The 27,305-nt window shown below is 39.1% G+C and overlaps 1 protein-coding gene across 4 annotated transcripts in view; it reads left to right on the top strand.

Moving 5' to 3' along the window:
• LOC121319734 (ephrin type-A receptor 5-like) overlaps positions 1 to 27,305 on the top strand; it is a 189,083-nt gene that overhangs the window by 96,174 nt on the left and 65,604 nt on the right. For 3 of the 4 annotated variants that reach the window (XM_041257486.1, XM_041257478.1, XM_041257507.1), the window contains exons 4-6: positions 1,988 to 2,143; positions 4,278 to 4,613; positions 22,779 to 22,903. In XM_041257486.1, the coding sequence (XP_041113420.1) occupies positions 1,988 to 2,143; positions 4,278 to 4,613; positions 22,779 to 22,903 (617 nt within the window). Of the gene's footprint in view, positions 1 to 1,987; positions 2,144 to 4,277; positions 4,614 to 5,012; positions 5,067 to 22,778; positions 22,904 to 27,305 lie in introns of those variants that run through there. The other variant, XM_041257496.1, reaches the window with a different exon arrangement.

Below are 27,305 nucleotides of genomic sequence, written 5' to 3'. Positions count from 1 at the left end.
TAAAACAGCACAATTTGCATTATTGTGTCCCTCACAAACTGGCTTTTCATTGAATTCAGCTAATACATACAATGCACTTGCTTGTTAGTTAAACACCCACTGAGTCATTTTAGCTGCTGTTAACAGAAAACAATTGGATACCAATCCATCATGGGAAAACCAAAAGAAAGGTTTAACTGACAAAAATAAATAAATAAATAAATAAATAAATAAATAATCTACCATTTTCAGTTGTCTTGCCTTAAAAGGTCTTTAGAAAACTTTTGCTTGGGCAATTTTGTGGAGACATATTGAGTTGGAGAGAATCTAAGATCTTTAAGCCCAAATTAAATTTAGCCTTAGTAATAATCTTAAGGACATGTTCACATACTTAAATTCCTTCTAATTGACTTGTTGTTAATAGTATAACATTAACAGTATCTTCCTTTAAAAAAAAACATTCTATAGAAAGTGTATAAATTATCTCTGCATTGCTGAAAAAGAACATTGGGTAAGCAATAGAAAATGCATTAAGAGAAGTGATTCATGCAATAATAGAGAAAATTGAACCAAATGAGTATTGTTGCTGATTTCTATGGCAAAATCCTATATCTATATATATATATATATATATATATTATATATATATATATATATTAATTTAGTAGTAAATTAAGATGGTTAGCCTAGACTGATTAATGAAAAGGGGTTATAGCAGTACACTAAAATAAAGCTTGTAAAAGCGTGACATCACAATTGTGGATTGCTAAAACTTTCTACATCTGTTACAGACATGTCAACCCATAAGTGTTCATACCAGTGAGACCCCTGCTGGGGACGAAACCTGGAATTGGATATGGGCTTTTTTCTTCTTTGGAAAGGGGGGGGGGGGGGTTTGCTGGTGACGGATCAAGATTTTGCACGTGGCTCACAGCTACGTCACTGAGTAGACTTGTGCACACCAGGAGCGGAGCAAACAACACAAATACAGCACGAGTACATAAACAAAAACAACACCAGCTAATCATGAGAGGACAATACTGGCTGCTTTTGCTCCTTTTGTGGAGAAAAAACAAATAACACACGCTAAAAAATTACATTTAACAGTGAATGTTTATACGTGATCTGGTTTAACATGTAAATTATTCAAAAATAATACAGCTACATATTTCTTTGCAAATACTAAGAAAATTAGTTTAATATACTATTTTTATTGATTTTCATTATAAGTGAAATCTTCAGTTTGTGTGTGAATGTGAATTATTACTATTGGTCAACATTATTTAAACAAAGAATCATAATTTTACAGAAATACAAAACCAATGTGTGGCACTCTCATCACATTGACTAAAATTAAGGTGAAATAAAGAGCGATAGACATACCATCAATTTCCAATTGTTCTGTTATTTCTTACCATATGTCTTTCTTTTTATTGTCTTTATAACCACTGACACTGGCATCATAAAGAACATTATATTTTTTTTTTAGTTTAATAATTAAATTCTCGTTGATGTCCATTTCTTTTTTATTTCTGTGGTAATTTGTGCGTGAAAGAGACAATGACAGTCTGACAGCCCCTCCTTCAACTCTGCCAGAGTAATGACGTGCTGTGTACAGAAATAGAATGCTTGCGCAGACAAACCGTCAGTTTGAGACAACGAGGCAATTCTATCTTTGGAGTAAGGGTGGAGTACAGGAATATAGAATGGTAATGTACACCTCTTCATGGTGACACCCCCCCCCCCACTCCCCCAAATTGAAATAATAATCTTGGACAGTTATATTGGATTTACCACTGTATCATGTATAAAGGGTTTCGCAACCTCACAATAACAAACTTATGCAGTGAGAATCCAATGCACGACCGTGAGACTCTCAATATTGTTAAAAAACGAGGGTAAACCTTGAGACTTCAATCATAACATCCATGTGCTTATGGCACAACAGTTTTTTTGGAAAAAATAAATGGCTTCTTCTTTTAACATTAGTCTTTTTTTTATTCTACAGTCTGTAGACCCGGATTCTTCAGGGCCTCCCCTCAGAGCCTAACTTGCAGTAAGTGTCCTCCACACAGCTACACACACGTCGAGGCATCCACCTCCTGTGAATGCGAGGACAGCTACTTTAGGAGGGACACTGATCCGACCAACATGGCCTGCACAAGTAAGAATATGTGGAATATCTCATGAAGGAACAATATGTCATTCTTATTGTTCTGCACAGGTTAGTGAAGGGACTAATGCAATGCATACTGTAGGTCTACGCAAAGATGTTAAGACACTTTTGTATTACAGTGTTTATCCTCTTCCATTAGCATATAGTCAGCTGTGCATAATGATTTTATGGTTATGCCTAAAATGGCTATATTTTCTGCGCCTCTGTTTCTCCCACTGGTTGAATATTTTGTAAAACTGTATAAAACACGGCAAGAATCTATCCACTAGTTTGGTTCATTTGTTATTCGGATGTTTTTTTTTTTGCCTGTATATAATGATCTAAGAATCTGTACATATTTTCCAAAGACCAAAGTGGTGGATACTTCAAACTTCCACCAGATGACCATTCTGAAGCAGACAGAAAGCAAATACTACTATCCACCAATATAAAAAGAGTGACTTTCAACATGGATCCTATGTTAGGATCCTGCTACTATCATAGAGAAAACACATGAAAGTTGAAGGAGAAGGGGGAGAGTTTATACACAGCATAATTTTAGGCAAAGAATACATTTTTTTGCATTTGGAAACAGTGGCGCTGGAACAATTTTTAAAGAGGGGGTGCTGAATGCCTTATTGCAAGCTACCTTCTTTAACATGTCAGTCTAGGCTTGCACATACTGTACTTTTTTAAAGAAGTAATATCAATGTTCAATACTGTGGAAATAAGGGAGAGTGGTCTTGCTTATTTATTTGTTTGCATTAATAAACAACAATGACTTAATCCCTAAGAGATTGTGGTAACAATACAAATGTTGGATATGAAGGCTAATCACGTTTTTAAATTAAAGCAGCAAAACTTTTGGCCATAGCTGTATATTGAAAAATACATTTTTGTTTTCTAATCTGATTTTGCTATGAAATTGAGTACTATTGTGTGACAGGCAGGATTTTTCAATCTAGCTGTATTTGTTTATTTCAGTTTAAAGGAAGCTTGTTGTATGGTAAGGTATTCTGTATGAGAAACAGATTTGAGATGTTATTGTATGTATTGTATTTGAATGAATTGTGCAGGTATTTGCAAACTGAGGGAATACAGTAACAAGTAAGGCGGTTTTTCTGCCATTTAACAATTACTTATATCTTAGTGTAACTGTGTGGTGCTGTCTTTCTGTGCCATTTGTCATTCAAACAAAAGTTGTAAGCATAATATTATAAGAAAAGTAACTGGAGTTTGCTGACGTTCTTGTGCGCTGCAAAGGAAACGTGTGCTAACATGAGAGGATCCTTTCCTTCTCAACCAAAAGAAAAATATCAATAGATGTGACAACACGTTACATTTTTGGTGGTTACAGTTTATTTTTAGGAAGGCATGTGCATATAAGCTATAATTTATTATTAATCAAAAAGTGTATACTGCACTTAACCTGTCACTCATGTACAGCACCTGGGTGTGCAATTATTATTTTTAAAACTGGCATCTTGATATTTCAGACAACCTGCGTGCCTCCAGACATGTTCCGTAGCTATAACATGATGATGTAAACAGATGGTGTATGTCATTGACGTCTTAAGTAGGGGATATGGCTCATTTGTATACCTCTGACAATTGGTTACATAAAATATCTCTAACTATCTGTGACGGAAAATCACATCTGGTTACCGGCCGGTAAAATAACCAGCATGTAGTTTTATAATTCAAGTTTTAAATACTGCCCGGTAATTTATTTTACTGGCCGGAAATGATCGCCATCTTTTATGAATATGGGTCTAAGTGCTTGTACAGACTACCTTCATTATTTAGTTCCATTGTCTTCTCCTGAAAAATAAATCCAAATGGGCAGAGAGACATGTCAAATCTGCATTATTTGATTAGTTTTTTTTCTGCTCTGTTGTTTTTGTTTTTGGTGTTATCTCTCCTATTCCACCTGGGCAGTTGGTGTTATCTTTTCCAGGCCTGCACACAGGTGTGAAGTGCTGAAAGAGTTCGTTGTAGAATCGAGCCAGTTACAGTACACTCTATTTAAGCATTTATAATAACAGTGTCATCTGTTCAGTTCTAACAGATGTACTTTAATATTTCAGACCTGACAAGTCAATATAATTCTAATTTTATCTATTTATTTATTTTTTACAACCAGGACCTCCATCAGCACCTCGCAGTGCAATCTCCAATGTCAACGAGACCAGTGTATTCCTGGAATGGACTGCTCCTGCTGACAGCGGTGGCAGGAAAGATGTCACCTATAACATAGTATGTAAGAAGTGCCGCTCAGACACCCAGCAGTGTGAGGAATGTGGCAGCCACTCCAGGTTCCTCCCCCAGCAGATGGGGCTCCGCAACACCTCAGTGATGGTGGTGGACCTTCTGGCACACACAAACTACACCTTTGAGGTTGAGGCTGTCAATGGGGTCACAGAGCTCACCTCGCTTCCCAGGCAGTTTGTTGCTCTCAATGTGACCACCAACCAGGCAGGTGAGTGGGCTATGTAAACTGTATGTACGTGCTTGTCTCTTTCGCCCCTCATAAAAGTAGAAGGGAGTTAAGTGAATGTTTTACAAGAAACAGCACTGCACAAGGTTACTAGGACTTCCTTTAAAATAATAATTCTGAATATTATTATTATGCAAAGTATTGTGTAACAACGTACTGCCCCCTTTTACTTAAACTTTTAAGGATAAGCAGGTTTTATTTGTTATAGGGACATCAAATCTTAATCTAATTCCTAGGTTCAAAGGAGACGGGTTGTCTGCTTCAGCTGTACCCTGTGGGTCCAATGCTTCAAGGAGAATTAGAATGGTTAGAATACAATTTAAATAAACAACAAGACTCATGTGATTATTTTGCCAAATCTTTTCTTTTTTTATATTTCAGCACAATACAGAATTTCAACAAATGCACATTAATGTGCTCTCACTTGGGACAAAACAAATAATAAAGTATCAAAATAAATTTTAAAAGTCTTTGTGCACTTTGTTCAATTGTTCCTACCACCTACGGAATATGGAAACAGTGTATTTGTAGGTAAGGTTGATCCTCACCGAAGAAGCTTGAAGGATTGGATTGAAGTTGAACCTCTAGAACAGGGGTGCCCAATCCTGGTCCTGGAGGGCCGGTGTCCCTCATGGTTTTTGTTCCAACTGTACACTAAATTGCTTAATTGGAACAATTAATCTTCTAATAAGTGCTTGATTGGTCCAATTAAGTAATTTAGGGGACATTTGGAACAAAAGCCAGGAGGACATCGGCCCTCCATGACCAGGATTGGGCACGCACGCTCTAGAATCTTCATAATCCTTTCTTTACCTCGGGGGGGAAAAAAAAATCTTACAGGACAATTATTCAATACAGTAGATCATGAATCTACATCTTAAATCACATTCATCCTGTTAACTTAATTCAGAACAAAAACATGAAATAAGCTACTATCTTACTGCAACTTATTTAAAAATTCAACGTTTTTCTTTCAGTATTTTCTTTCAGTACTTTTCTCTTTTCTTTCAGGAACAAACATTTTGTACTGCCTTGAACAAACATTTCTATTCCTTTGAGATACCTGCCTGCTATTCACAGGCAGGTGTCTCTAATTAAACTTAGAACCAGGTGAACCTCCTTCTGGCTCACTCCCGTGGCATTCTGGGGATTGTAGTGCCCCCACTACCTCTCATCCCCCTAATCTGCCACACCACATTTGAAACCAGTGTAAACATTTATAGCTTGTATGGTTAGCCAGGTCTCTGATAATGCTTATTACATTATTTCATTGATCTGGGATTGCACTGCCAGCCTGCTTTATAGTATACTGATTACTGAAATGATCTTATCAGCAATCCAGGGTTTACCTAGAGGAAGCAATGCTACAAGCCCTCTCCATCACACACTCAACCTGTGATTCATAAATAGCTAAGCATGGCGATGTAAAGGGTCATAAGTGTGTTGTAGTTTAGGTCAGTTAGCTTTGAATCAAACTAGGCAGCCCCACCAAGCAACCTGAAAGCAACCTGAAAAGAATAATTTCTGATACAAGCAGTTATAAAATGGTACCTACTTTTTATAGGGTGAGAAGCTGCTTTGTTAATGAAATTATATTAAGGATAAAGACATTATGTAAAGGGATATGAAGAGCCCACAACTTTCAAAAGACCAGAGTTGTTAATTCTATGTTATGAACTTTTGAAAGATAGAGGCAGCTATTATGCAAAACAGAGTTTGATAATTCATTGTTTGCACCTGACCGCTTCCTTTCTCTTAGAAAAGTGCATTGCCTGTGGGAGCAGCTGGTATTGACTTTTCATTAAAGTAATGAAGACCCTAATGCATTCTGAACCCAATTTTCCTTTTCTGAATTAATAGTGTAATTACTTAGGATAGCTCAAGACTAGCCTATAGTTTTATTGAAATTAAGGATACAGTGTGTAAAATATACATTCAAAAGGCATCAGAAAGACCAATAACATGTCACCACTTTATTTTACTGTTAAGGCCAATTTTAAAGCAATATTTCTTGTCACTTAAAAAACAAAAAACAAACTCATATACATGATTTATTTTTTTATTTTTTTGCTTATGTCATTCCTGGCAGGGTATATAACCAACCTAAAAACACGATAAAACAAGAAATGTAAAATACTTTTTGGGCGAGCGTTAAGTGAACTGAGCATTGCTATAACCTGCCATTCTGTACTCTGTTATTACTGACCTTAGAACAGATATTGTAACTGCTGATTTATACATGTTGCATACATTTGATACATTTTCTATAAAAACACATTCATTCAGTTCAAAGTATTTTTTAACCATATTTACCATAAAAGTGCAATGTTCACTTATTTAAATAGTAGAGAGAAAGGCTTTAGTGTTACCAGAACCAGTTATAGAATACTCTTCTTTAAGAATGTATTACAAAATGAATTCTCAGTAATTATAGTAAGAACTAACCCAACACATCCTGAGGGATGTGTGGCCACTGAAGTGCCATTAATGGGTCTCCAGAATGGGGTACAGTTTCATAGCAAATGCCCTTGTTAGTGTTGCCTAGTGGGCATCAAAAGGCCATCAGTATGTACATTCCTTTTGAGAAAAAGTTATCTATATTCATTTTGTTTATTGTAGAACCCTCACTCTACTGTTTAGATACTGTTTATAAATAGCTGCATTGGAACACATCTTAGATTGTTTTATACATTGCTATCAATTGTTTTCCCCAATTGTTTTTAAATGCTCTACTTCAGTATTGCTTCATCACTGCAACTGACTTTCTTATCAGGAGGTCTGAAGATTAATGGATAACCTCCAGTCTTGCTGTCAAGCCAATGGCCCCTTTTCCTCTCTTTATTCACATGTAGTGATGTGGTAACATCGTAACCCTTGTTCGCTGAAATTGAAATGACCCTTGTGTCACATGACATGAGCACATATTCAAAAAGCTGCCTGAAAGGTCCGCTGTGATCACATATCTGCTGCATTATGGAACAAACCTTTGCCATTTGATTCTGAAATGGCAATGAAGGCGAGCTAGTGACGGAAAATTAATGCTCGACATTTCTTTTTCAGGGGACCAGGGTTAAACTCGTAACCCAACGTTCCCTTTCAACCTCGAAATGCCAACCCTTACGAGTTGGGAAATGTATACACAAGCTGTTGCAGTGAGCCAAAGCAGCCAAAAGCCTTGCTTGTAGAAAAAGAACTACAGTCACATCCAAAGGAAGGGGCAAGCCAACTTCTGAGGAGGAATACGCAATGTAATAACTTGCCTAAACAGTTTTGAACAGAAAGAGATTCTCACGAGAACAGAGTGGAGACACGTCTGCTCAGGTTGGAGTGAGGAATCAAATGCCGATGGTTTGTTCCATAATGCAGCAGATATGTGATCACAGCGGGCCCATCAGGCAGCTATTCGAATATGTGCTCAAGCCATGTGACATAAAGGTAATTTCCCAACTTGTAATGGTTGACATTTTGAGATTGATAGGGAAATGTATCTTGCATAATTCCTTGCATATTGTGTTTGAACTGCAGAAGCCCCTTGCTATCTCTATAGCAGAAGCCAAAGAGTTAATATGCTTTTTATTTGCACAAATCTCAATAACCACAGTGCATATCTATGTGTTGATGCTATGTCAGTTTGAGGAGCAGAGGATGTGGACATATGCTATTATACAAAATGAATCCCCAAACAAATAAAATAATAAAAATAAATGAGGTTGATAGGTGCTTGCAGAAAGAAATAATGCAGTGAGGACTCAGCCTTTATGTTATTTATAAGGACTCCTGCCATTTATTAAATCTCTACACACCATTATATATGTGCTACCAAGTAAACACTAATGCCTACTTTTGGCATTTCATAAACAAAATACACTTTTTTAGACTATGACGTATGTCTGTAATTCCCCAACCAGATCTTCTAAATTGTCAACTACAATAGCTATTTCATGTAAAAAGAGAAATGTAGGTTTTGACCTTCTTTTTTTTACTTTTTAAACATGTTATTTACAAGGACATACTCTGCTTTTGTGTCTATTTAAATATATTTTAATTATAACAGCTTTAAAGAAGTAAATCTAAAATTGGTATAACATAGATTTCTAGGTACATCATTAGCTTAAGGATAAAGTATGGCATAAATCAATCATGGATTGATCAATTGAAAAATAAATTCCAGGGGATATGCTAGCATTGGCAGATGCTGTATTACAAGCTGACTGCTCTTTGATGCACTCATTGTTGCACTTACAATGTGCTGCAGGATTCCGCTTTATTTTCTTTGGGGACCTCTGAGAATTCCACACAGGGTTCATATGAAAAGAAGTTGTGATGGAGAATATTCCCATACTCCATCACAATGCTGTATAACAAAACATGCATTTAACACAGTTTACAGGAATCTAACATATATGCTGTTTATCTGCTGTGACTAGCAATGTAAACAGAATGTAAATTAAACTTACCTGAGTCAGGTTACCGGGGTCCTGAGGGTATGGGAATGAGTCCTGAAAATTAAGAGAAAAAAGTTTAAGTGCAAATCAACGATAGTCCGTATAACCTTGTGTGGATTTTATGGTAAAGGTGCATGTTTTCTAATAAACTAGAACATTAGTGTTATGGGTCACTGTGGCAAAGCGTAAGCCTTGCACAGTGAAATATGTAGTTTATTGTATGTTTTTGTGTTAATTGTTACAATTGATTTAATTGTTTAGCTGCTGTGGCGCTCCGCTGGGGACGATTACCGGTCTGCGTGGAGCAGCAGCTGAAAGCAATCAGCTGTTCCAGCAGGCAGGTGGGCGTGTCTCAGCGGAGCGTCAATATAAAAGCATGTTGATCGCTGTGATCGGGGCTGCTGCAAGGCCTGCCGTTTTCACGGCACCTTTTGAGTTATAGTTTGGTGTATTGTGTTTTATTTTGCACTTTTTGTACGGTTTTCTGTATCTGTCCTCTGTGCGTTACCATCGCTGGTAACGTCACATGACCGCCTTTATTTTACTTTCACTTTCTTTTTGTTGTTAATAAATCCTGCGCGCCTGTGCCGGCGTTTCAACACCAACCTCAGTCTCTCTGTATGCTTGAACAGCGGCGACCCACGCGTGTGACCCGAGGAAGACCCTGTCACAGTCACACATATAAAAACATCTCACTATACCAGTGGTTTTCAAACTTTTTAGTCCCTGTACCTCTTTCCAAATAATCTAGTCTGCAGAAGTGTAGAGAGAAAACAGATTTTTTAAAAAGCTACAAATATAGGCTTGAACTGAGACTATGTAAAATGCTATGTGTGTCTTGTGCGGTATCGAATCCAGCGCATTGTTTTGAAATGAATATTTCCAAAAGTTAATTTGTTGAAAGTAGAAGGAGATATTTATATCACTGTGGCAAAGTGCCCGCCCCTGTGTGTATTTTGTGTGTTCGGTGAGCCGAGAATGGGATTGGAGACGGAGGTAATAATAATAGGAATAATAATAGTAGTTAAAAATATCAGCTCACCATGTTTGTTTAGTGTTAGTCCATTTTGTTTGTCGCTTTAATTTGCCGAATTTGCCATATCCTGTGTTTTTGTTTGTCTTGCAACCTTTTATTTTCTGTCCGTTTCTTCATTATTAAATGCTGAGCGAGACCATTCGCTCAGCTTCACCAAACTCCACCTCTCTTTGTTTATTTCCTGGTTCCTGTTTCTGGTCTGACATCCTCCACTCCAGCCGTCTTTGTGACAATCATGCAGTCTTTTAGCGAAATGCTTACATGTTAAAGTGTTTAGTGCAGTAGTCTGTTCGTGTTAATCAGCTTTAAGACAATTAAAGCTTGTTGATGGGCACTCACTGTATGATATGAACACACTCAATAGATCTGGATTGGGGAATCCCAATCTTTTCCCAATGCCAGGATTTAGGGATTTTTTTTTTTTTTTAATCCTGTGATTCCGTTTTTGTAATAATATTACTGCTGTGGTTTTGCTTTTATTAATAATTACTGGTGTGGAGGCATAGGGTAATGCTATCACACAACAAAGGAGTTAATAATGAAAAAACACATAAAGCATTGCAAAGATAAGTCATGTCACCTCAGAGCCAGTGCAGAATAAGTGAGTGATTTCACTCTCTAAAGTAGGGCGGCCCAGCTGCCTGCTCAACTCAATGAAGAAAGGGGCTTGTTACCAGGAGGTTCCAGGTACAGTCCCACCCACTTTCTCACCATGTGTGACCCTGAGCAAGCACTTAACCTCTTTGTGACATAAAACCAAAGTCCTATGTAAGTGACTCTGCAGCAGCAGTTGTGATGCATAGTTCAGACCCAAATCTCTGTAAGTCACTTTGGATAAAAGTGTCTGCTAAATGACTAAATAATAACTGTTATTTAAAAACGTAAAATAGATAAAACACTGAACTGATTAAACTACTAACACTGAACATTTAAACTACAGAAACTAAACTTAGTAAATACTACACATATTAAATGGAGGCAACATCATACATATTTAAATATGTAAATTACCCATGTTCGCTCTCAAGTCATTGTCAGCAGCCGGCTGGGTGTTTATAGAGTTAACCTCTGACCAACAGAAAGGAAGTGTGCACCAGTACCGCTGTGGTTTTATTTGAAAGGAGATTCAACATTGTTGATTCAATTGCGAAGTCACAAAGTACTACCGTGTGGTAAAAAACAATGTGTTGTCCGCAGTTACAGGATTTTTCTCGTGTACCCCCTAATGGGGGAACTAATAAATTATGTTAGTATAAAAGTGTAATGAATATAAGAAGAAAAAAAATAGTTTTCACCAGTTTACAATCCAGTGATCTTTGGGGTGCTAGGCAAACGTGCTGCACCCTACATTATAAGCTCCTGCTTCATTCCTGCCCCTCCCCAACAGTGATGTAATCACCTCACACATAGACGTGACAGGCAGGCAGGGAGAATGGAGCCAGTGTAGTGAGAGATACAGAACGAGCAGTAACACACAAGTACACCCATACACATTGAGCCAAAAATATTTAACTGGTCCCTAGATTGTCCAACCACCCTCTGACGACAAAAGAATAGGGTCTGACAAAAACAATATTGTATCAGACATCTATCCAAAAAAGCGGAAATCCCATTGAAAACAATGGGGGATGAAAATGTGAATAACTTTTGAACTGATTTAATATTTTTACATGAACAAACGCAGGTATACTCAGTCACCCTAACGTGTTTTACCACAAAAAAAGAAATCAGTTTAAAATTCCAAACCGCCTTGTCTCAAAAACTGCACAAGCGACTGGAACACCAAGGTCCACATCAAGAGATCTACCCCAGGGGACAGTGCATATCATTTTTCAAATCCATCAAACGGCTCAAAAGTTATTAAAGGGCACACATTTGAGTTTAAATTCTTTTGACCTATAATCAACAATGGGATTTGATTTATGTTAAACCAAATTCGGGTGTGAACTAATTCAAGCCTGTCTGCTTAGTAGGCTATTTAGTTGCATCTATTCATTTCACAACATTTCTATGGCACATTCAGGTGAGTTTGCTGTAATTAGCAGCAATGGTATAAAAGGATCAAAGAAGCTGAAAGTGAATGTTCAGAATACTATGTTTTGGCACTTTAAGAACACCGGAGAGCTGTCATTTAGAAGAGATGGTAATATCAACTGAGCTGCTTTAAATGTTACTTGATCTCCCATGCTGATACCTTTTTAAGCTGTCAAGATAAACACATATGGCTGGTATATCAGATATACAAGGACAGATTTCAAATGGAGCTACTTACGGTCAACGTTGATACAAAGACAGCAGCGAACAGTTAAAGACAGATCTGCTTCCGAAAGGAACTGAAGTAAGAATCCTTGAATTGTATGGATATTTTAGTATCGCCTATAAAGAATATTTTTGTGTGAGCAATTTAAATTCCCATCTCCTGAATATATTTGTTTGCATGATGCCTTGATGAAGTTCCAGATAATGATTTACCAAAATCCAAACATGCCAGTAATACTGTAAGCTATAATATTGAGCTGTATCTGTATAACTTAAACATTCATTCTTTACTTAATGTTCGTGTAAATGTTTAATGATCGGTTTTGTGTAATCCCAAAGGTTAAAGTATGGAAAAAATATGAATGTCTAGGCATGATTTTAATGGACTACGAATATGCTCAAATGTATGGATATGTGATAAAATATGCGACAGAAATACTTTAGATTTGCTCTATTCCTGAAAGCATGGCAAAGCAGTAAAACATAGTAAAAGCAAAGTAAAATCACAGAAATGCACAGGTAAGCGGCAAATCAGAGACAAGTATTAATAAAAAAAAAAAAACATACTGTGCAAATTAACGTTAGTTAATATCAATCAAGATATTGACTAATTTATATTATGCACATCACCAAGTTCATCAGTCAATCTGCAGCATTACTTGCAAATATAGCAGCAAACCAGTTTTCATGCAAATAATGGTAATTAAAGACAAATCATCACCATAAATCTTGGACTTATATTATCTAAACCATGCTGAACTGCATGCTAAAGCATTTGGATTGTTTTATATAGTAACTTTGTGAATTCACCAATAATTAATTCATTACCGGTCCAGAATCATTTACATATTCCTCATTGGAGGCATTTTATTAAGATTGAATTCATATTCATACAAATTAACCTTTTTTTTTTCTTTTAATACATATTAGTTGTACTTTATCTAAAAAATTACTTTGCAAGGTGTTTAATTATGATAAAACACACCTAGGCATTGCATTAGTAAGTGGATAATTTCCCCTCTGACCAAAAAAACGAATTTGTGAAGTGTAGGTTTGGCAATATTAGAAAAAGGCCATAGTTTTTCAAGTTCATTTCTATGAGAATGAAGAAGGTGAGCTTGCCTTCTCTGCTCTGTGATTGAGGTCCAGGTGCTCTGAATTGGAAGAGTCGGATTCAAACTCAGCTCTCCAGAGAGAAAGAAAAAAGACTTTTGGTGTACCATCTATATATCTAAATACTGTTTTAAATTACCAGGTCCTACTTACTCCTGGAATTTGGCCGTGACCCCCTGAGGTTACCTAGCTAAATTTAGTTTTTTAGTGCTCAAAGGAAGTACATTAAGAAATTTGATTAAACTTAAGTTGAGAGTATTTGACTCTAAGTACATTGTGAGAAACCTGCCCTGTCCTGTATGCCACACTTACATGTTTACATATACAGAATACAGTGGAAGTCGGTTGCAGTACTATGGTTTTTTTTTTTTTTTTTCATGGTTCTACAGATAGGGATGTACCTTACTAATATATTTGTTTAATAATATTTTTGTAGTTGTAGCCTGCATTTGATGAAGCAGTAATTAAAACGTTTAGTAGACATTAGTAGACATGAAGTGTTCTTACCTTAATGATAGTTTAATGATCAGCAGATATGTCAGCCACACAAAGACCAGAGCGTGTGGTTTTCACTAACTCTGCTGTGAAGAATGTACAGTGTCTGTAAAAAGTCTACATTGCCTTTCAAAATGTTTTGTTGCCTTATAGCCTGGAATTAAAACAGTTTTTTTTTCATTTATCTACACATCCTACCCCACAACTTCCAAGTGAAAAATTTGTAGAAAATGTATTAAAAATAAAAACTGACATAGCTTGGTTGGATAAGTGTCCACCCCCCTTGTAATAGCAATCCTAAATTAGCGCAGGTGTAACCAATCGCCTTCAAAATCACACACCAAGTTAAGTGGCCTCCACCTGTGTTAAACTGTAGTGATTCACATGATCTCAGGATAAATTCAGCAGTTCCTGTAGGTTCCTTCTGTTGGGTAGTGCATTTCAAAGTAAAGACTCAACCATGAGCACCAAGGCGCTTTCAAAAGTTCACAGATCAGGGGATGGGTATAAAAAAATATCAAAGGCCTTGAATATCTCTTGGAGCACGGTCAAGATGATTATTAAGAAGTGGAAGGTGTATGGCACCACCAAGATCCTGCCTGGATCAGGCCGTCCCTCCAAACTGGATGACCGAGGAAAAAGGAGACTGATCAGAGAGGCTACCAAGAGGCCAATGGCAACTTTGCAAGAGCTACAGGCTTTTATGGCCAAGACTGGTCAAAGTGTGCATGTGACAACAATGTCTCAAGCACGCCACAAATCTGACCTGTATAGTAGGGTGGCAAGAAGGAAGCCATTACTCAAGAAAGCCCACCTTGAATCCTGTTTGAAGTATGGAAAAAACACTTAGTGTGGCAAAAAGATTTGTGGTCTAACAAAACTAAAATTGAACTTGTTGACCTAAATGCGTTATGTTTGACACAAAACAACCACAGGGGATCACCCAAAGAACACCATCCCTACTGTGAAACATGGTGGTGGCAGCATCATGTTATGGGGATGATTCTCATTGGCAGGGACTGGGGCACTTGTTAGGACAGAAGGGAAAATGAATGGAACAACGTACAGAGGAGTCCTTGAGGAAAACCTGCTGCCTTTGCAAGAAAGCTGAAACTGGGACGGAAGTTCACCTTTCAGCTTGACCACGACCCAAAGCACACAGCCAAAGCTGCACTGAAGTGGCTAAGGAACAAAAAGGCAGATGTCCTTGAGTGGCCCAGTCAGAGCCACGACCTAAATCCAATTGAACATTTGTGGCCTGCCTTGAAGATTTCTGTCCATCAACACTCCCCAAGGAACTTGACAGAGCTTGAACAGTTTTGTAAAGAAGAAAGGTAAAATCCAAATCCAGGTGTTCAAAGTTGGTAGAGATCTATCGCAATAGACTCACAGCTGTAGTTGCAGCCAAAGGTGCTTCCACCAAGTATTAACTCGGGGGGGGGGGGGGGTGTTTGTAATATATAATATATTTTTTTTTTTCTCAATAAAAACTTTTTTCCCTTAACAGTGTGGAGTATGGTGTGTAGATAAGTGGAAATGAAACTCTGAGGCACTGACACAAAAAAATGTGAAAAAATTTCAAGATATATATATATATATATATATTATTTATATATATCATATATATATAATATATATATATATATATATATTTTATATTTTTTTTTTTTTTATGGATAAATATCGGGACTTTCTCCTATGCATGGGATGCGGCACATTTGCTAGGAAATTGGGGCTGTCCCGACCACAATAGGGATTGTTGGCATTTATGCATTGATTGTCTACCATGTGGACTGGCAGCTTTGGACCAGTAGTCAATTTCCCACATATTTTTGAAAACTTTTGGGCCCAGTCATATTGACTGTACATGTGTGTGTGTGTGTGTGTGTGTGTGTGTGTGTGTGTGTGTGTGTCTATATATATATATATATATATATATATATATATATATATATATATATATATAATATATATATATATAGAACAGTTGGGAAGGTGGACACAGAGGTTCTACTTGTACATATATGAAAACAGCTGTGAAGGTGGACACAGAGTTTCCTGTTGTAGGAAGGCAGTGAATTGTGCTGAGTTTGAGAAGGAAAAATTGCAGTTTCCTCCACTCCATTCAGAAAACAGTGGACAAACAAGAAAAAGCTGCTTCTGTTTAATCAAAAGATAAACTGGTTCAGAGGACATGTCTGTCTAAATATATTTGAGATATCAGCCCTGCGGATCGGTGAGTTCAGGAGCTTTTGTTTAGAGATGCAATAGTATACGCCTGTGAACAAATATCATGCTATTTGTTTAACTGTTTAATATACATTCACGCTAAAGGGTGATCTCTTGTCTTATTAGAGTTGCATGTTCAAAGCAGGCAGTGAAGATTTTAAAGTTTGATAGGCAATTTTAGTGGCAGATTGGAAATATATGCTGTGGTGAATCTGCAAGTTTACAGTGGTAGTTTCAAATGAAGCACATCAGTTTGTTTAAACAGTTGAAAATAAATTGCAGAAGTGCATTCCAAAACCTAGCCAAGCCAAACTTAGCCAAGAATTCTAAACAAATAACTTATTGTTATAGTTTTTGTACCAAGATTCTCCTCAAGGCACCACTATATTTTTAAAGCTTTTAATTATTTCATCCATGTTTCTTTTGTTTGCAGTACTAAATAGAGAAGGGCCCTCTAATATATGTGTTGTGAGAAATAAGTACTGAACATGAACGAATCTGAACTTGCACCTCTCTGGTGCATAATGATCGCGGGCTAATGATTAACACAATTGCTCAAGGCAACCCATGGTGATTTATATACTGTAGCTGTTGAGAAAACAAACCCAGTCAGAGTTTATGTATGAAAGTCCCTAAGAAAGTTAATTGTTTTTGTGTTTATTAAGGGCTTACATTTAAATATTTTAAAATATAATTGTGAAGTACAGTATGTTAAAATAATGTTTCAGTTTATCATATAGGTCTTGTGTAGTTTTCTTTACAATACACTGAACAAAAATATAAACACAACATGTAAAGTGTTGGTCCCATGTTTCATGAGCTGAAATAAAAGATCCCAGAAATTTTCTATATGCACAAAAAGCTTTTTTCTCTCAAATTTTGTGCACAAATTTGTTTACATCCCTGTTAGTGAGTATTTCTCCTTTGCCAAGGTAATCCGTCCACCTGACAAGTATGCATATCAAGAAGTTGATTGAACAACATGATCATTACACAGGTGCACCTTGTGCTGGGGACAGTAAAAGGTCACTCAAAAATGTGCAGTTTTGTCACACAACACAATGCCACAGATGTGTCGAGTTTTGAGGGAGCGTGCAATTGGCATGCTGACTGCAGGAATGTCCACCAGAACTGTTGCCAGAGAATTGAATGTTCATTTCTCTACCATAAGCCACCTCCAATGTCGTTTTAGAGAATTTGGCAGTACGTCCAACCGGCCTCACAACCGCAGACCACATGTAACCACGCCAGCCACATCCGGCTTCTTCACCTGCGGGATCATCTGAGACCAGCCACTTGGACAGCTGATGAACTGTGGGTTTGCAAAACCGAAGAATTTCTACACAAACTGTCAGAAACCGTCTCAGGGAAGCTCCTCTGCGTGCTCATCGTCCTCACCAGGGTCTTGACCTGACTGCAGTTCGGCGTCGTAACAGACTTCAGTGGGCAAATGCTCACCTTCGATGGCCACTGGCACGCTGGAGAAGTGTGCTCTTCACAGATGAATTCGGTTTCAACTGTACCAGGCAGATGGCAGACAGTGTGTATGGCGTCGTGTGGGCGAGCGGTTTGCTGATGTCAACGTTGTGAACAGAGTGCCCCATGGTAGCGATGGGGTTATGGTATGGGCAGGCATAAGCTATGGACAATGAACACAATTGCGTTTTATCGATTGTAATATGAATGCACAGAGATACAGTGACGAGATCCTGAGGCCCATTGTCGTGCCATTCATCTGCTGCCATCACCTCATGTTTCGGCATGATAATGCACGGCCCCATGTCGCAATGATCTGTACACAATTCCTAGAAGCTAAAATGTTCCAGTTCTTCCTTGGCCTGCATACTCACCAGACATGTCACCCATTGAGCATGTTTGGGATAGTTTGGATCGACGTGTACGACAGCATATTCCAGTTCCTGCCAATATCCAGCAACTTCGCCCAGCCATTGAAGAGGAGTGGGATAACATTCCACAGGCCACAATCAACAGCCTGATCAACTCTATGCGAAAGAGATGTGTCGCGCTGCATGAGGCAAATGGTGGTCACACCAGATACTGACTGGTTTTCTGATCCATGTCCCTGCCTTTTTTTAAGGTATCTGTGACCAACAGATGCATGTCTGTATTCCCAGTCATGTGAAATCCATAGATTAGGGCCTAATGAATTTATTTCAATTGACTGATTTCCTTATGTGAACTGTAACTCAATAAAATCTTTGAAATTGTTGCTTGTTGCATTTACATTTTTGTTCAATGTATATTACATGCAGAGTGAGACTTGCGTGGTGATTTCTCAGATGGCTTTTGAATACTGTTACTGCTACTGCTTGCCTCTGAGTTTTCTTTGTTCTGTTCTCTGACTAAATAAATACCACAGTATATTTGCCAATTTTTCTGTAATTCTTAGTGACAGAGATGAAAAAAAAAATTGAGTGATTTAAATGCTGTTTCAGTTGTATGTTGACATTTTTACCTACAGAAACACTGTTAGATAATTGTTACTATTAAGATGTGGTAATATTAATAGATCAGGTAAGTAGGTTGGTCTATGATGTCATAGCCGTACGGTAAGACGATTATTACCGCATGGCCATGTGATCTTGTTCAGCCAATCACAGCACTTAACTTATCCAAGCCATTTTATAAATCATGTTATTGGTTTTACTAATCCTAATAAACACTTTACTTTGATTTCAGTAAGATTTTACAAAACATATTATTTGCTTGTAGCATGGTATACCACGGTAGAAAGTGCAGTAAGTGTTTTTTGTACTGTAATTCAATATGTATTTTTTGTATACACCTGTAAGTCGCCCTGGGTAAGAGCGTCTGCTAAGAAATATATAATAATAATACTAATAATAATAATACTGAAAATGTGTTGACTGTGTGTCTATTTAGTCTTTTCATGAAATATCCATCCCATTTATTTTTCTTAGTGTGTTTTTTACTCTTATGAAATAAGGATTAAAATTAGCTCAATACCTTTATGTACCTCTAAAAAAAGAAGTTGCACTGTATCCCTACTTTCCCTCTGTTTTTTTTTTGCAAGATCATATTGCACCAGATACAATTACAGGCTTTTAAGATGGACTGATTGTAGTTTTGTCTGAGTACTGGGATACAATTACTCATTGTTTGGCAAAGAAAAATATCAGATGATTGTACTCCCTCCTTTAGTACAGTGTATTGTAACATAAATGCAGCAGAGATGCAGAGCAGCTATCACGACAATTCCACTGGGATCATTTGAATCTGCTTAATTGGTCTTTATCTCACGGTTACACTTTAACACTTCTATTGAGGAAGATTCTAAAGGGATTCGATTTCGGCATTCCTGGTTTAACTGGCACGGTAGTGTGGCTGCTTTTTTGGGAAAAGTTTATTACAGCTTTGAAGCACAATGTGTGTCCCAATTACTGTAGAAAATATTGTTTAATATGTATCATCATTACAATCATCAAGAGAATTGTAACATTTTAGAATGTGAAATATTAAAGCCTTATGCCACTTGCTGCCCATAATTCAAAAGATCTAAAAGCTATTATTTTAAGGGAGTTTGTTGTTTGTTTTTTGAACAATGAAAAACATTCTGGTATGTTTTTCATTTTTCAGCTTTTGATTAACGAACAATGAACCTGCTTGTTTTTTGTTTCTCAACTTTTGAATAACGAAAAATGAACTTCTTTTTGTTTTTGTTTTTTACTTTTGAATAATGGTAAACAGAATGTTTCATTTTCACTTATTCTATTTCTCTTAAATAATGGAAAACAAACTGGATACAAATTAAATGACAAATAGTTTTGTCTGGGCACTGGGATACAATCGCTCATTGTTTGGCACAGTGTATTGGCACAGTGATGCTAGATCTCATTGGTTTGGTGGCAGCTTGAACTCTTTGCCCAAACCCAAAACATTCACAGCCGCAGTTTTTGGGATTGATGACACCTTTTTCTTTTTTTGACTTTTCAGGATCAAAAAACAAACTGACTTCTATTCTTTTTAAACTTTTGAACAAAGGCAAATGCCCATTTTTCCATTTTCAACTTTGGAATGGGCTAAACTGGTTCATTTTCACATTTTGTATCAGCTAACTGTTGAATAACTGTTTCTGTTTTCATCTATTGAAAATTGACAAATGAACAACAAACCAGTTAGTTTATCATTGTTTGTTTTTCAACTTTTTTGAATAATGAAAAATTATTCATTGTCTTTTCCACCCATGTATGTTTTAAACTCCTGAATAAGGGAAAACAAAATTACAAATTAAGTGGAACAGCGATCCTGTGCTAGTGGTCTGCGAGGGGCGCAAGGACATACAGTAGTACAGAACTTTGTTTAGGACCCTGCAAACATGATGTTTACTAGAGGAACTGATTTCAGCGGAGTCTTGCTCCAGTAGATAGGCATCTTGGCAAGCCAAATTATCATTTAAAGATATCTTCAATCTATTTGAAGATATCTCTAAGTAACGTCCTGTTCATTTAGAGATATATCTAAATAATGTCCTGTTCATTTGGAGATATCTCCAGATCATTTAGATATTATTCAGAAAAAACAAACAATGAAAAACAAACTGGTTCCTTGTTTGTTTTTCGATTTCCAAAGCTGAAAGGGAAAAAATAAATTAATCAATGGTTAGCCTGCTTCATTAGCCAGAAGTCAAAAAAGAGATAGAAAACAGTTAATTTTTTATACTGAAAAGAAAAAAGAACCAGTTTCTTTTTCGTTGTTCATTTTTCTTTTTTTCAAAAGCTGAAAATGAAATACGTACCTGCTTGTTTTTCATTATTCAAATAACGAACAACAAACTTGTATCTAACTTCAGCCCGCTTTATTTTAGTATGTTTCTCCACAAGAGCACTGTATGGGCAAGTTCCATCAGGGGTTTTATGGGTGATAGTTTGGGGGGTCATGGTCGGGTGCAATGAGCTAACCCTAGAACACACGCAATTATGAATTATTATAAATAAAAGGCCACACAAAAACACCCACCCATTTGCGAGCACACATTGGCATGATTTGTCATGTTTGGCAAATGTGAAAAATAACCATCTCGTGTTATGCCTGTCGGTAAAATTCAGTATGGTTGATACATTTACAATATACGCTTTATGGAATATTAAACTAATTATCTGGGTTTAAAGCTGATGCCTCAGAGCCAAAATACTGCACCTCAGGTTAATTACAAAAGCCAATGCAGCGAGTTGGGCCATATATACATTGCAAGTCACCTGTAAAACTTGAAAAGCACATGCATTATTAAAATTGTTCTTTTCACAACCATATCTAAAAAAAGCATCAAATGAAAAAATAAATTTGCAGCATGAAAATTTGGGAAACAACTATGCACACAGTTTCGGTGGGTTATTTATAGGCTCGTCATGTTTCAAGTTGCCATTCCCTCTAGAACAGAGGATTTAAATCTATGCTGCAGTTACAGTCCTTTACAAGGTTCAATGTTTTATTTGCTTCTAATGTAGACAAATAGGCTTACTGCTCCAGTGTTGCTGCAGCATTGCTCCAGCATTGATAGTCTGAAAGTGGCCAAAAAGGTGGAAATTAGTTTCTTACAATGTATTTGAGTCTTTATACAGAGATTAAGTTTTTCAGTAAGCTACTACTGTACAAGCTCACAGGTAAGAGCTGTATAGTAGGACACCTAAAGCAAGACATTGACAGGCCTTTTTTCAAAGATTTTGCTCTGCTCCATTTTTTTCTGCACGCTAATATACTCCTCAGTTGTTCTCATGCAAAAGCTGATTTTGGAAATGGTGAACTTAAATTCATGCATTTAAAAAGTGCAGTTATGATTTATCAATTCAATAGAAAGCCATTGTGGACAGTCCAGGCTGATTTATATTGATAGTCTGGTTTTGTAGCTGCTCCTCATTTATAGCACCATAAACTAGGTGTAAACTAGTGGAGGTAAATGGACTCTTTTGCTTATCTGTTCAGTTTGAAAATTGGACCTTTGTAACAGGTGCACTAGACAATGAAATACACAGGAGAAAAGCACCAGTGGAGCAAGTGATAAGTGATTGCTCCCAGTTTAAAAAGGCTTTTGAAGTAGTATTTTGGAGCAAACCTGTGAAAAGTGGAGCAGTGCAAAATTATCTCATAAGCAAATGATACTCTCCCTTAGTGTGTTTTGATTTGCAGGATACATTTCTAGTTAATTGTACGGGGTTATACTTTCTCCATTAAGCGATAATAGTTTACAATATGAATTACAAATATCCAGGGAACGATTATGTGAGAGATTGCAGGCAAATCAATAGACTTTTTTTGATTTACTGTATTCATATATTTATTAAAATAACATACCTTTGGGTTAATAGGAACAAAACAAGTGCCTCCATGTACTGTACTTTATTTCAATGAACGGTTACAATTAAATTGCCCCAGACTATTTTGTGAAATAAATTAACATCCCTAATTTATCCAACCTGTCAGTGTTATATATCACAATTAACAATAAATCAGCAAAAACCAACAACAAAAAAATTCTACATCACCAGAGCCCATTATTATTGACAGTATGTTCTTTGTATGTGCCTTTTTCAGCCCCATCACCAGTCAGTATTGTAAGGAAGGGAAAGACAGCCAAAAACAGCATCTCTGTGTCTTGGCAGGAACCAGACCGCCCCAATGGCATCATTTTGGAATACGAGATCAAATATTTTGAAAAGGTAAGAGCAATCACAAAGAAGCCGCAGCAGAGTGCATTTTTTGTTTCCTTATAATTAGCCGATTAGTAGGGGGATCAGCAATTATATAAATAACATGCTCCCCCAGCAATTCATTAGTTTTTATTCATTCATTAATGTAACATTTAAGGTGTAAAAAAGTTGTTATTTTTATTTTCTGTCACCCAGGGGGCAGAACCAACTTCTAAAAAATACAAATAGGAAATACCTGCATTAAAAATGTAGAAAGACATCTTCGTAATTCTGCTGACATAGTGTATACTGCATGCAGGGTTAGACTAATTCTATGGGGTTACCCAATGTGGAGCAACAGTGTGCGCTTCCCTATGTGCAAGTGAGACCTATCAGGCACTGATTGACTGCAAGTACAGTCAATTTTACACCTAAAAAGATGAAGACATTTATCTATAGATATTATTTGGTGAGCCTGGGTCCATGAAAAATCATACTGTAAGTTGGATGGGCAAATGTTTATTTGCATGTAAATAATTATATTATTTGAAGATTGGAACTATGTTTTAGGTTACCAATAATCAGTGTAATTAGTATTAGTAGTAGAACATGCTGCACTAGAAAATGCTGCAAATATCACTGTTGGGTAGATTTTCTGTAGAAGGTTCCCAGCCCAGAGTAAAGAAAAGAAGACCCACACTGTAAACTATGATGACTATCCTTGCCTGTTTTTGAGAAATGTGGAATGAAAACCATTACCGAATGGGAAGTTGTACCAAACCTGTCGTGGCTCCAGATTACCGACAGTACATCCTCACGGCGATAGTCTCAGAGCCCACATGATGAGGGCCTCATGCGGTTTGCAACATCAAAGCGGTAAAAGCATGCAAATGTCTAACTACCTTTCCATGTAGCAGTATTGCAAAGCTCATCCAAGGAGGCGCCATGAAAGAGAGCCCACAAAGTCACTTAGCCCCTGGTACAATGGACCGTAATAAGCCTTCATAAGCCAAGCATATGGCATCTGCCACCCAGTGCGCTAGACGTTGCTTCAATAGGGCTTGACCTCTAGAGTGGGACCCAAAGCAGACAAACAGCTGGTTGGACTGCCTCCAGGATGCTGTCCTATCCAGATAACAGCGCAGAGCCCTGACCGGGCAAAGCGTGTGCTGTCTACGGTCCTTCTCTGACTCGTGCAGGGGAGGTCTGAAAGCTTCCAAAACCACTGATTAGTTAATATGGAATGATGAGACCACCTTAGGCAAAAAGGCTGGGTTTGTTCTTAATGTTACCCGTGAGTCATTTCCAGTAAAATCCATACATGTGTCATCGATGGACAGTGCATGAAACTCACTCTTCTGGCAGACTTAATGGCTAATAAAAACGCCACTTTGAAGGAAACAGGGCACAGCTGTGCTGAGGCCATGGGCTCAAATGGGGAACCCGTAAGGACCCCCAGCACCAGCTCCAGATCCCACTTAGGGACCAAGCTTTTCATTGGAGGACGGAGCTTCCGGGCCCCTTTAAGAAATTGCACAGAGTCAATTTTATTGTGGCACACTGATATTGCTACCAGGTAGACCTTCAGAGTGGATGCAAATTTTCCCGAATCAAACCGGTGTTGTAAGAAGGTTAGGATCGTCTTGATAGGGCAGGTCACAGGATCGTGACCCTAAGCAATGCATCGGTCTTGGACTCGTCATTTATATGAATACTGGGCTCTAGTGCTAGGCGCCCTAGCAGACTGAAGTTTTTCTACCACTGCATCTGGCAAACCTTGTCTGGATAGACGGCTCCGTTCAACGGCTAGACCCAAAGTTGGAGCTGGGCTGGGTTCAGATGCCATAATAACCCCTCTACTTGGCTCAGGAGGTCCTTGTGGAGTGGGAGCTGCCACGGTTGGCCTAACAACATGTTGGAGAGGAGAGCAAACCAGGGGCACCTCGGTCATCTGGGTGCAACCAGCAAAACCTGGGCTCTCTCCACCCTGATCCTCTCTAGTGTCAGGGGTAACAGCGGTAGCAGAAGGAACGCATACAAGAGCCCCTGTGGCCAGTGGTGATCTAGCTCATCTCTCCATAGAGAACCATAGAGGGCAATGAGTGGGCTCGGCTGTGGCGAAGAGGTCGACTTGTGTCGTCTGAAACCTCTTCCAGATCTGTCTCACAAACTGGAGGTACAGTCTCCACTCGGAGTTGTCTGGAGCTCCTCTGGACAAGAGGTCTGTTGCTCTGTTGTCTACACTGGGGAGGTGAACCGCCCTGATGGAACGCAATTGTCTGTGTCCAGGACAGGAGTCTGTGCGCTGCGTGGTGAAGGCCCGGTGAGCTCAGGCCACCTTGGTTGTTTATGTAGGCTACCACTGTTGTGTTGTCCGTCCAGACCAGCACGTGTTTGTGCGCTAACTGCTGGTGAAAATTATATAAATGCCAGGGCTACTGCAAGCGGTTCTTGGGAATTTATATGCGCTTGCTGCCAATCAGTGGAGCCAGTGCTGCATCCATGCACTTGGAAAATGTGCGGGGCGCCAGCGAGAGACCAAACGACAGCATGCAGAATTCGTACGCATTGCCTTGAAAGGCGAAGTGTAGGCATTTTCTCTGCGCAGGACTGATCGGGACATGGAAGTAGGTGTCTTGCAGGTCGATCGATGTGAACCAGTCGCCCAGCTGGAAGGACTGGAGGATATGCTGTAAGGTCAAAAATTGAACTTCCTTTGTTTGAGGAACATGTTGAGGACCCTGAGGTTCAGAATAGGTTGGAAACCGTTGTCCCTCTTGGGCACCAGGAAGTACCTGGAGTAGAAGCCACTGATGGCATCGCTTGGGTTTACCAAGCACACAGCGTTCTTCTGTTGAAGATTAGCGATATCCTGTTGAAGGAGAATCACGCAAACTGGTTCCTTGAAGGGTGGCTTGCCTAAGTGGAATTGCAAAGAGTAACTGTGTCTCATAGTCGATGGCACCCAGGAGTCCTAGGTGCAGCCTTGCGATGGGTCGTGTCCAGTTGTCAGTCCGGTTGTGAGGGGGGGAAGGTGGCAGCCAGAGCCCCTCAAGGGTGGTCTCCCTTGGGCTTGGGAAGGGGCACATCTTTTTTAGGCCCCGGCCTCGGTCTCCAGCCGGAGAACTGTTTTCCCTTGGTCAGCGCTGGTCCCTTGCCGCCGGCTCTTCCTCTGCCTGCTTGCTTGGTCTGGGGTGGAGGGTGGTGTTCAGTTGGTCCAGCAGGCTGGGAACGCCATCTTGGGCACTGGCGATAGGCAGGAAGGTGCAAAATTTTGGAAGCAAGATCCGTGGCCTTGTGAGAACTGTCAAGGCTCACATCAATGGTCGCTCCAAATATCTGCCCCAGTGTTATGGGGGCATCCAACAACGCAACCTTCTCCGTCTCTACAACCTTGGCTTGGGTTAGCCAAAGATGTCGGCTGGCAGCTACCAGCACCTCTACAGACCTCCCGATTGCGTGACCTAACTCCCCTATCAGGCCAGTCATCGCTCCCGTCACTGCCTGAAGCTCCCCAGTGTCCGTCTCCGTTGCCCGTTCCTGCAGCCTCGTCGCTAGATGTGATTGGTAGAGCACCAATATGGCCATTGCATTTTCCACTATTACTGACAATGGCACTGATGCATATACCTTTTTTAGCATAGTGTCAGTAGTCCTGCATGGCTTAGACGGGCAGGTAGAGTCTTTGTCCCCTCTGGTGAAGGTGGATCCTTGCACCAGCACCGTGACCATGACCCCGATGGGAGGGTACGTGCCTAGGCCAGTTTCTTGGGCTCCTGCAGTGTGCAGCAGAGACTCTGCTGTTCTGGAGCCTGAGGGAGCGGATGCCGGGTTGCTCCATGAAGAGCGAACCAGCTCCATGAATTCATGACACAGAGGGCAGGCATGTTGTGGTTGCCCTTTCTGTTTCAGGAAGTGGTTCCCCTTCCCCTCCTGTTCTGTCATCCAGGGAACGTCTGTGGTAACAGCTGCATGCTGCATCAAGGCCTGGAACTCCTCTCTTTGGGAAGTGTGCTGTATGGACATTATGGAGCCCCCCGCTGTGGTCTGACCAACTGAAGTGGCGGGGTCGGACATGTCTGACCTCGATGGCGTAAACAACAGCTCGCCAGGGCTTGTGGGTCTAGATGGGGCCGGGGATGGAGAGCGGGAATGGGGAAGCTGGGGCTGCCTGGTAGTAGTCTACCCTATGATTTTAGTAGGGTCTTCAGCATGGTTTGCTTGGCTCTCACCTTTTCGGCAAGCTCATCAAAGCGCTGCTCAGCCGAGCTTTGGCATCTCTCCGGCAACTCAGAGGGGGAGCACCTGTGCTTATGTGGGGAAGGAGAGCGATACCTCCATGGCAACCGCCTGCCTCCTGGTGAGCACCCTCTTGAGTCGTGCCACCTTGGCGGTGTCCACCTTGATTCTATGGAGGGGCGCCTACGCCTCC

The sequence above is a fragment of the Polyodon spathula genome, chromosome 1, assembly GCF_017654505.1.
Source record: "Polyodon spathula isolate WHYD16114869_AA chromosome 1, ASM1765450v1, whole genome shotgun sequence".
Lineage (NCBI taxonomy): Eukaryota > Metazoa > Chordata > Actinopteri > Acipenseriformes > Polyodontidae > Polyodon > Polyodon spathula.
This window is presented reverse-complemented; position numbering and strand designations above follow the sequence as displayed.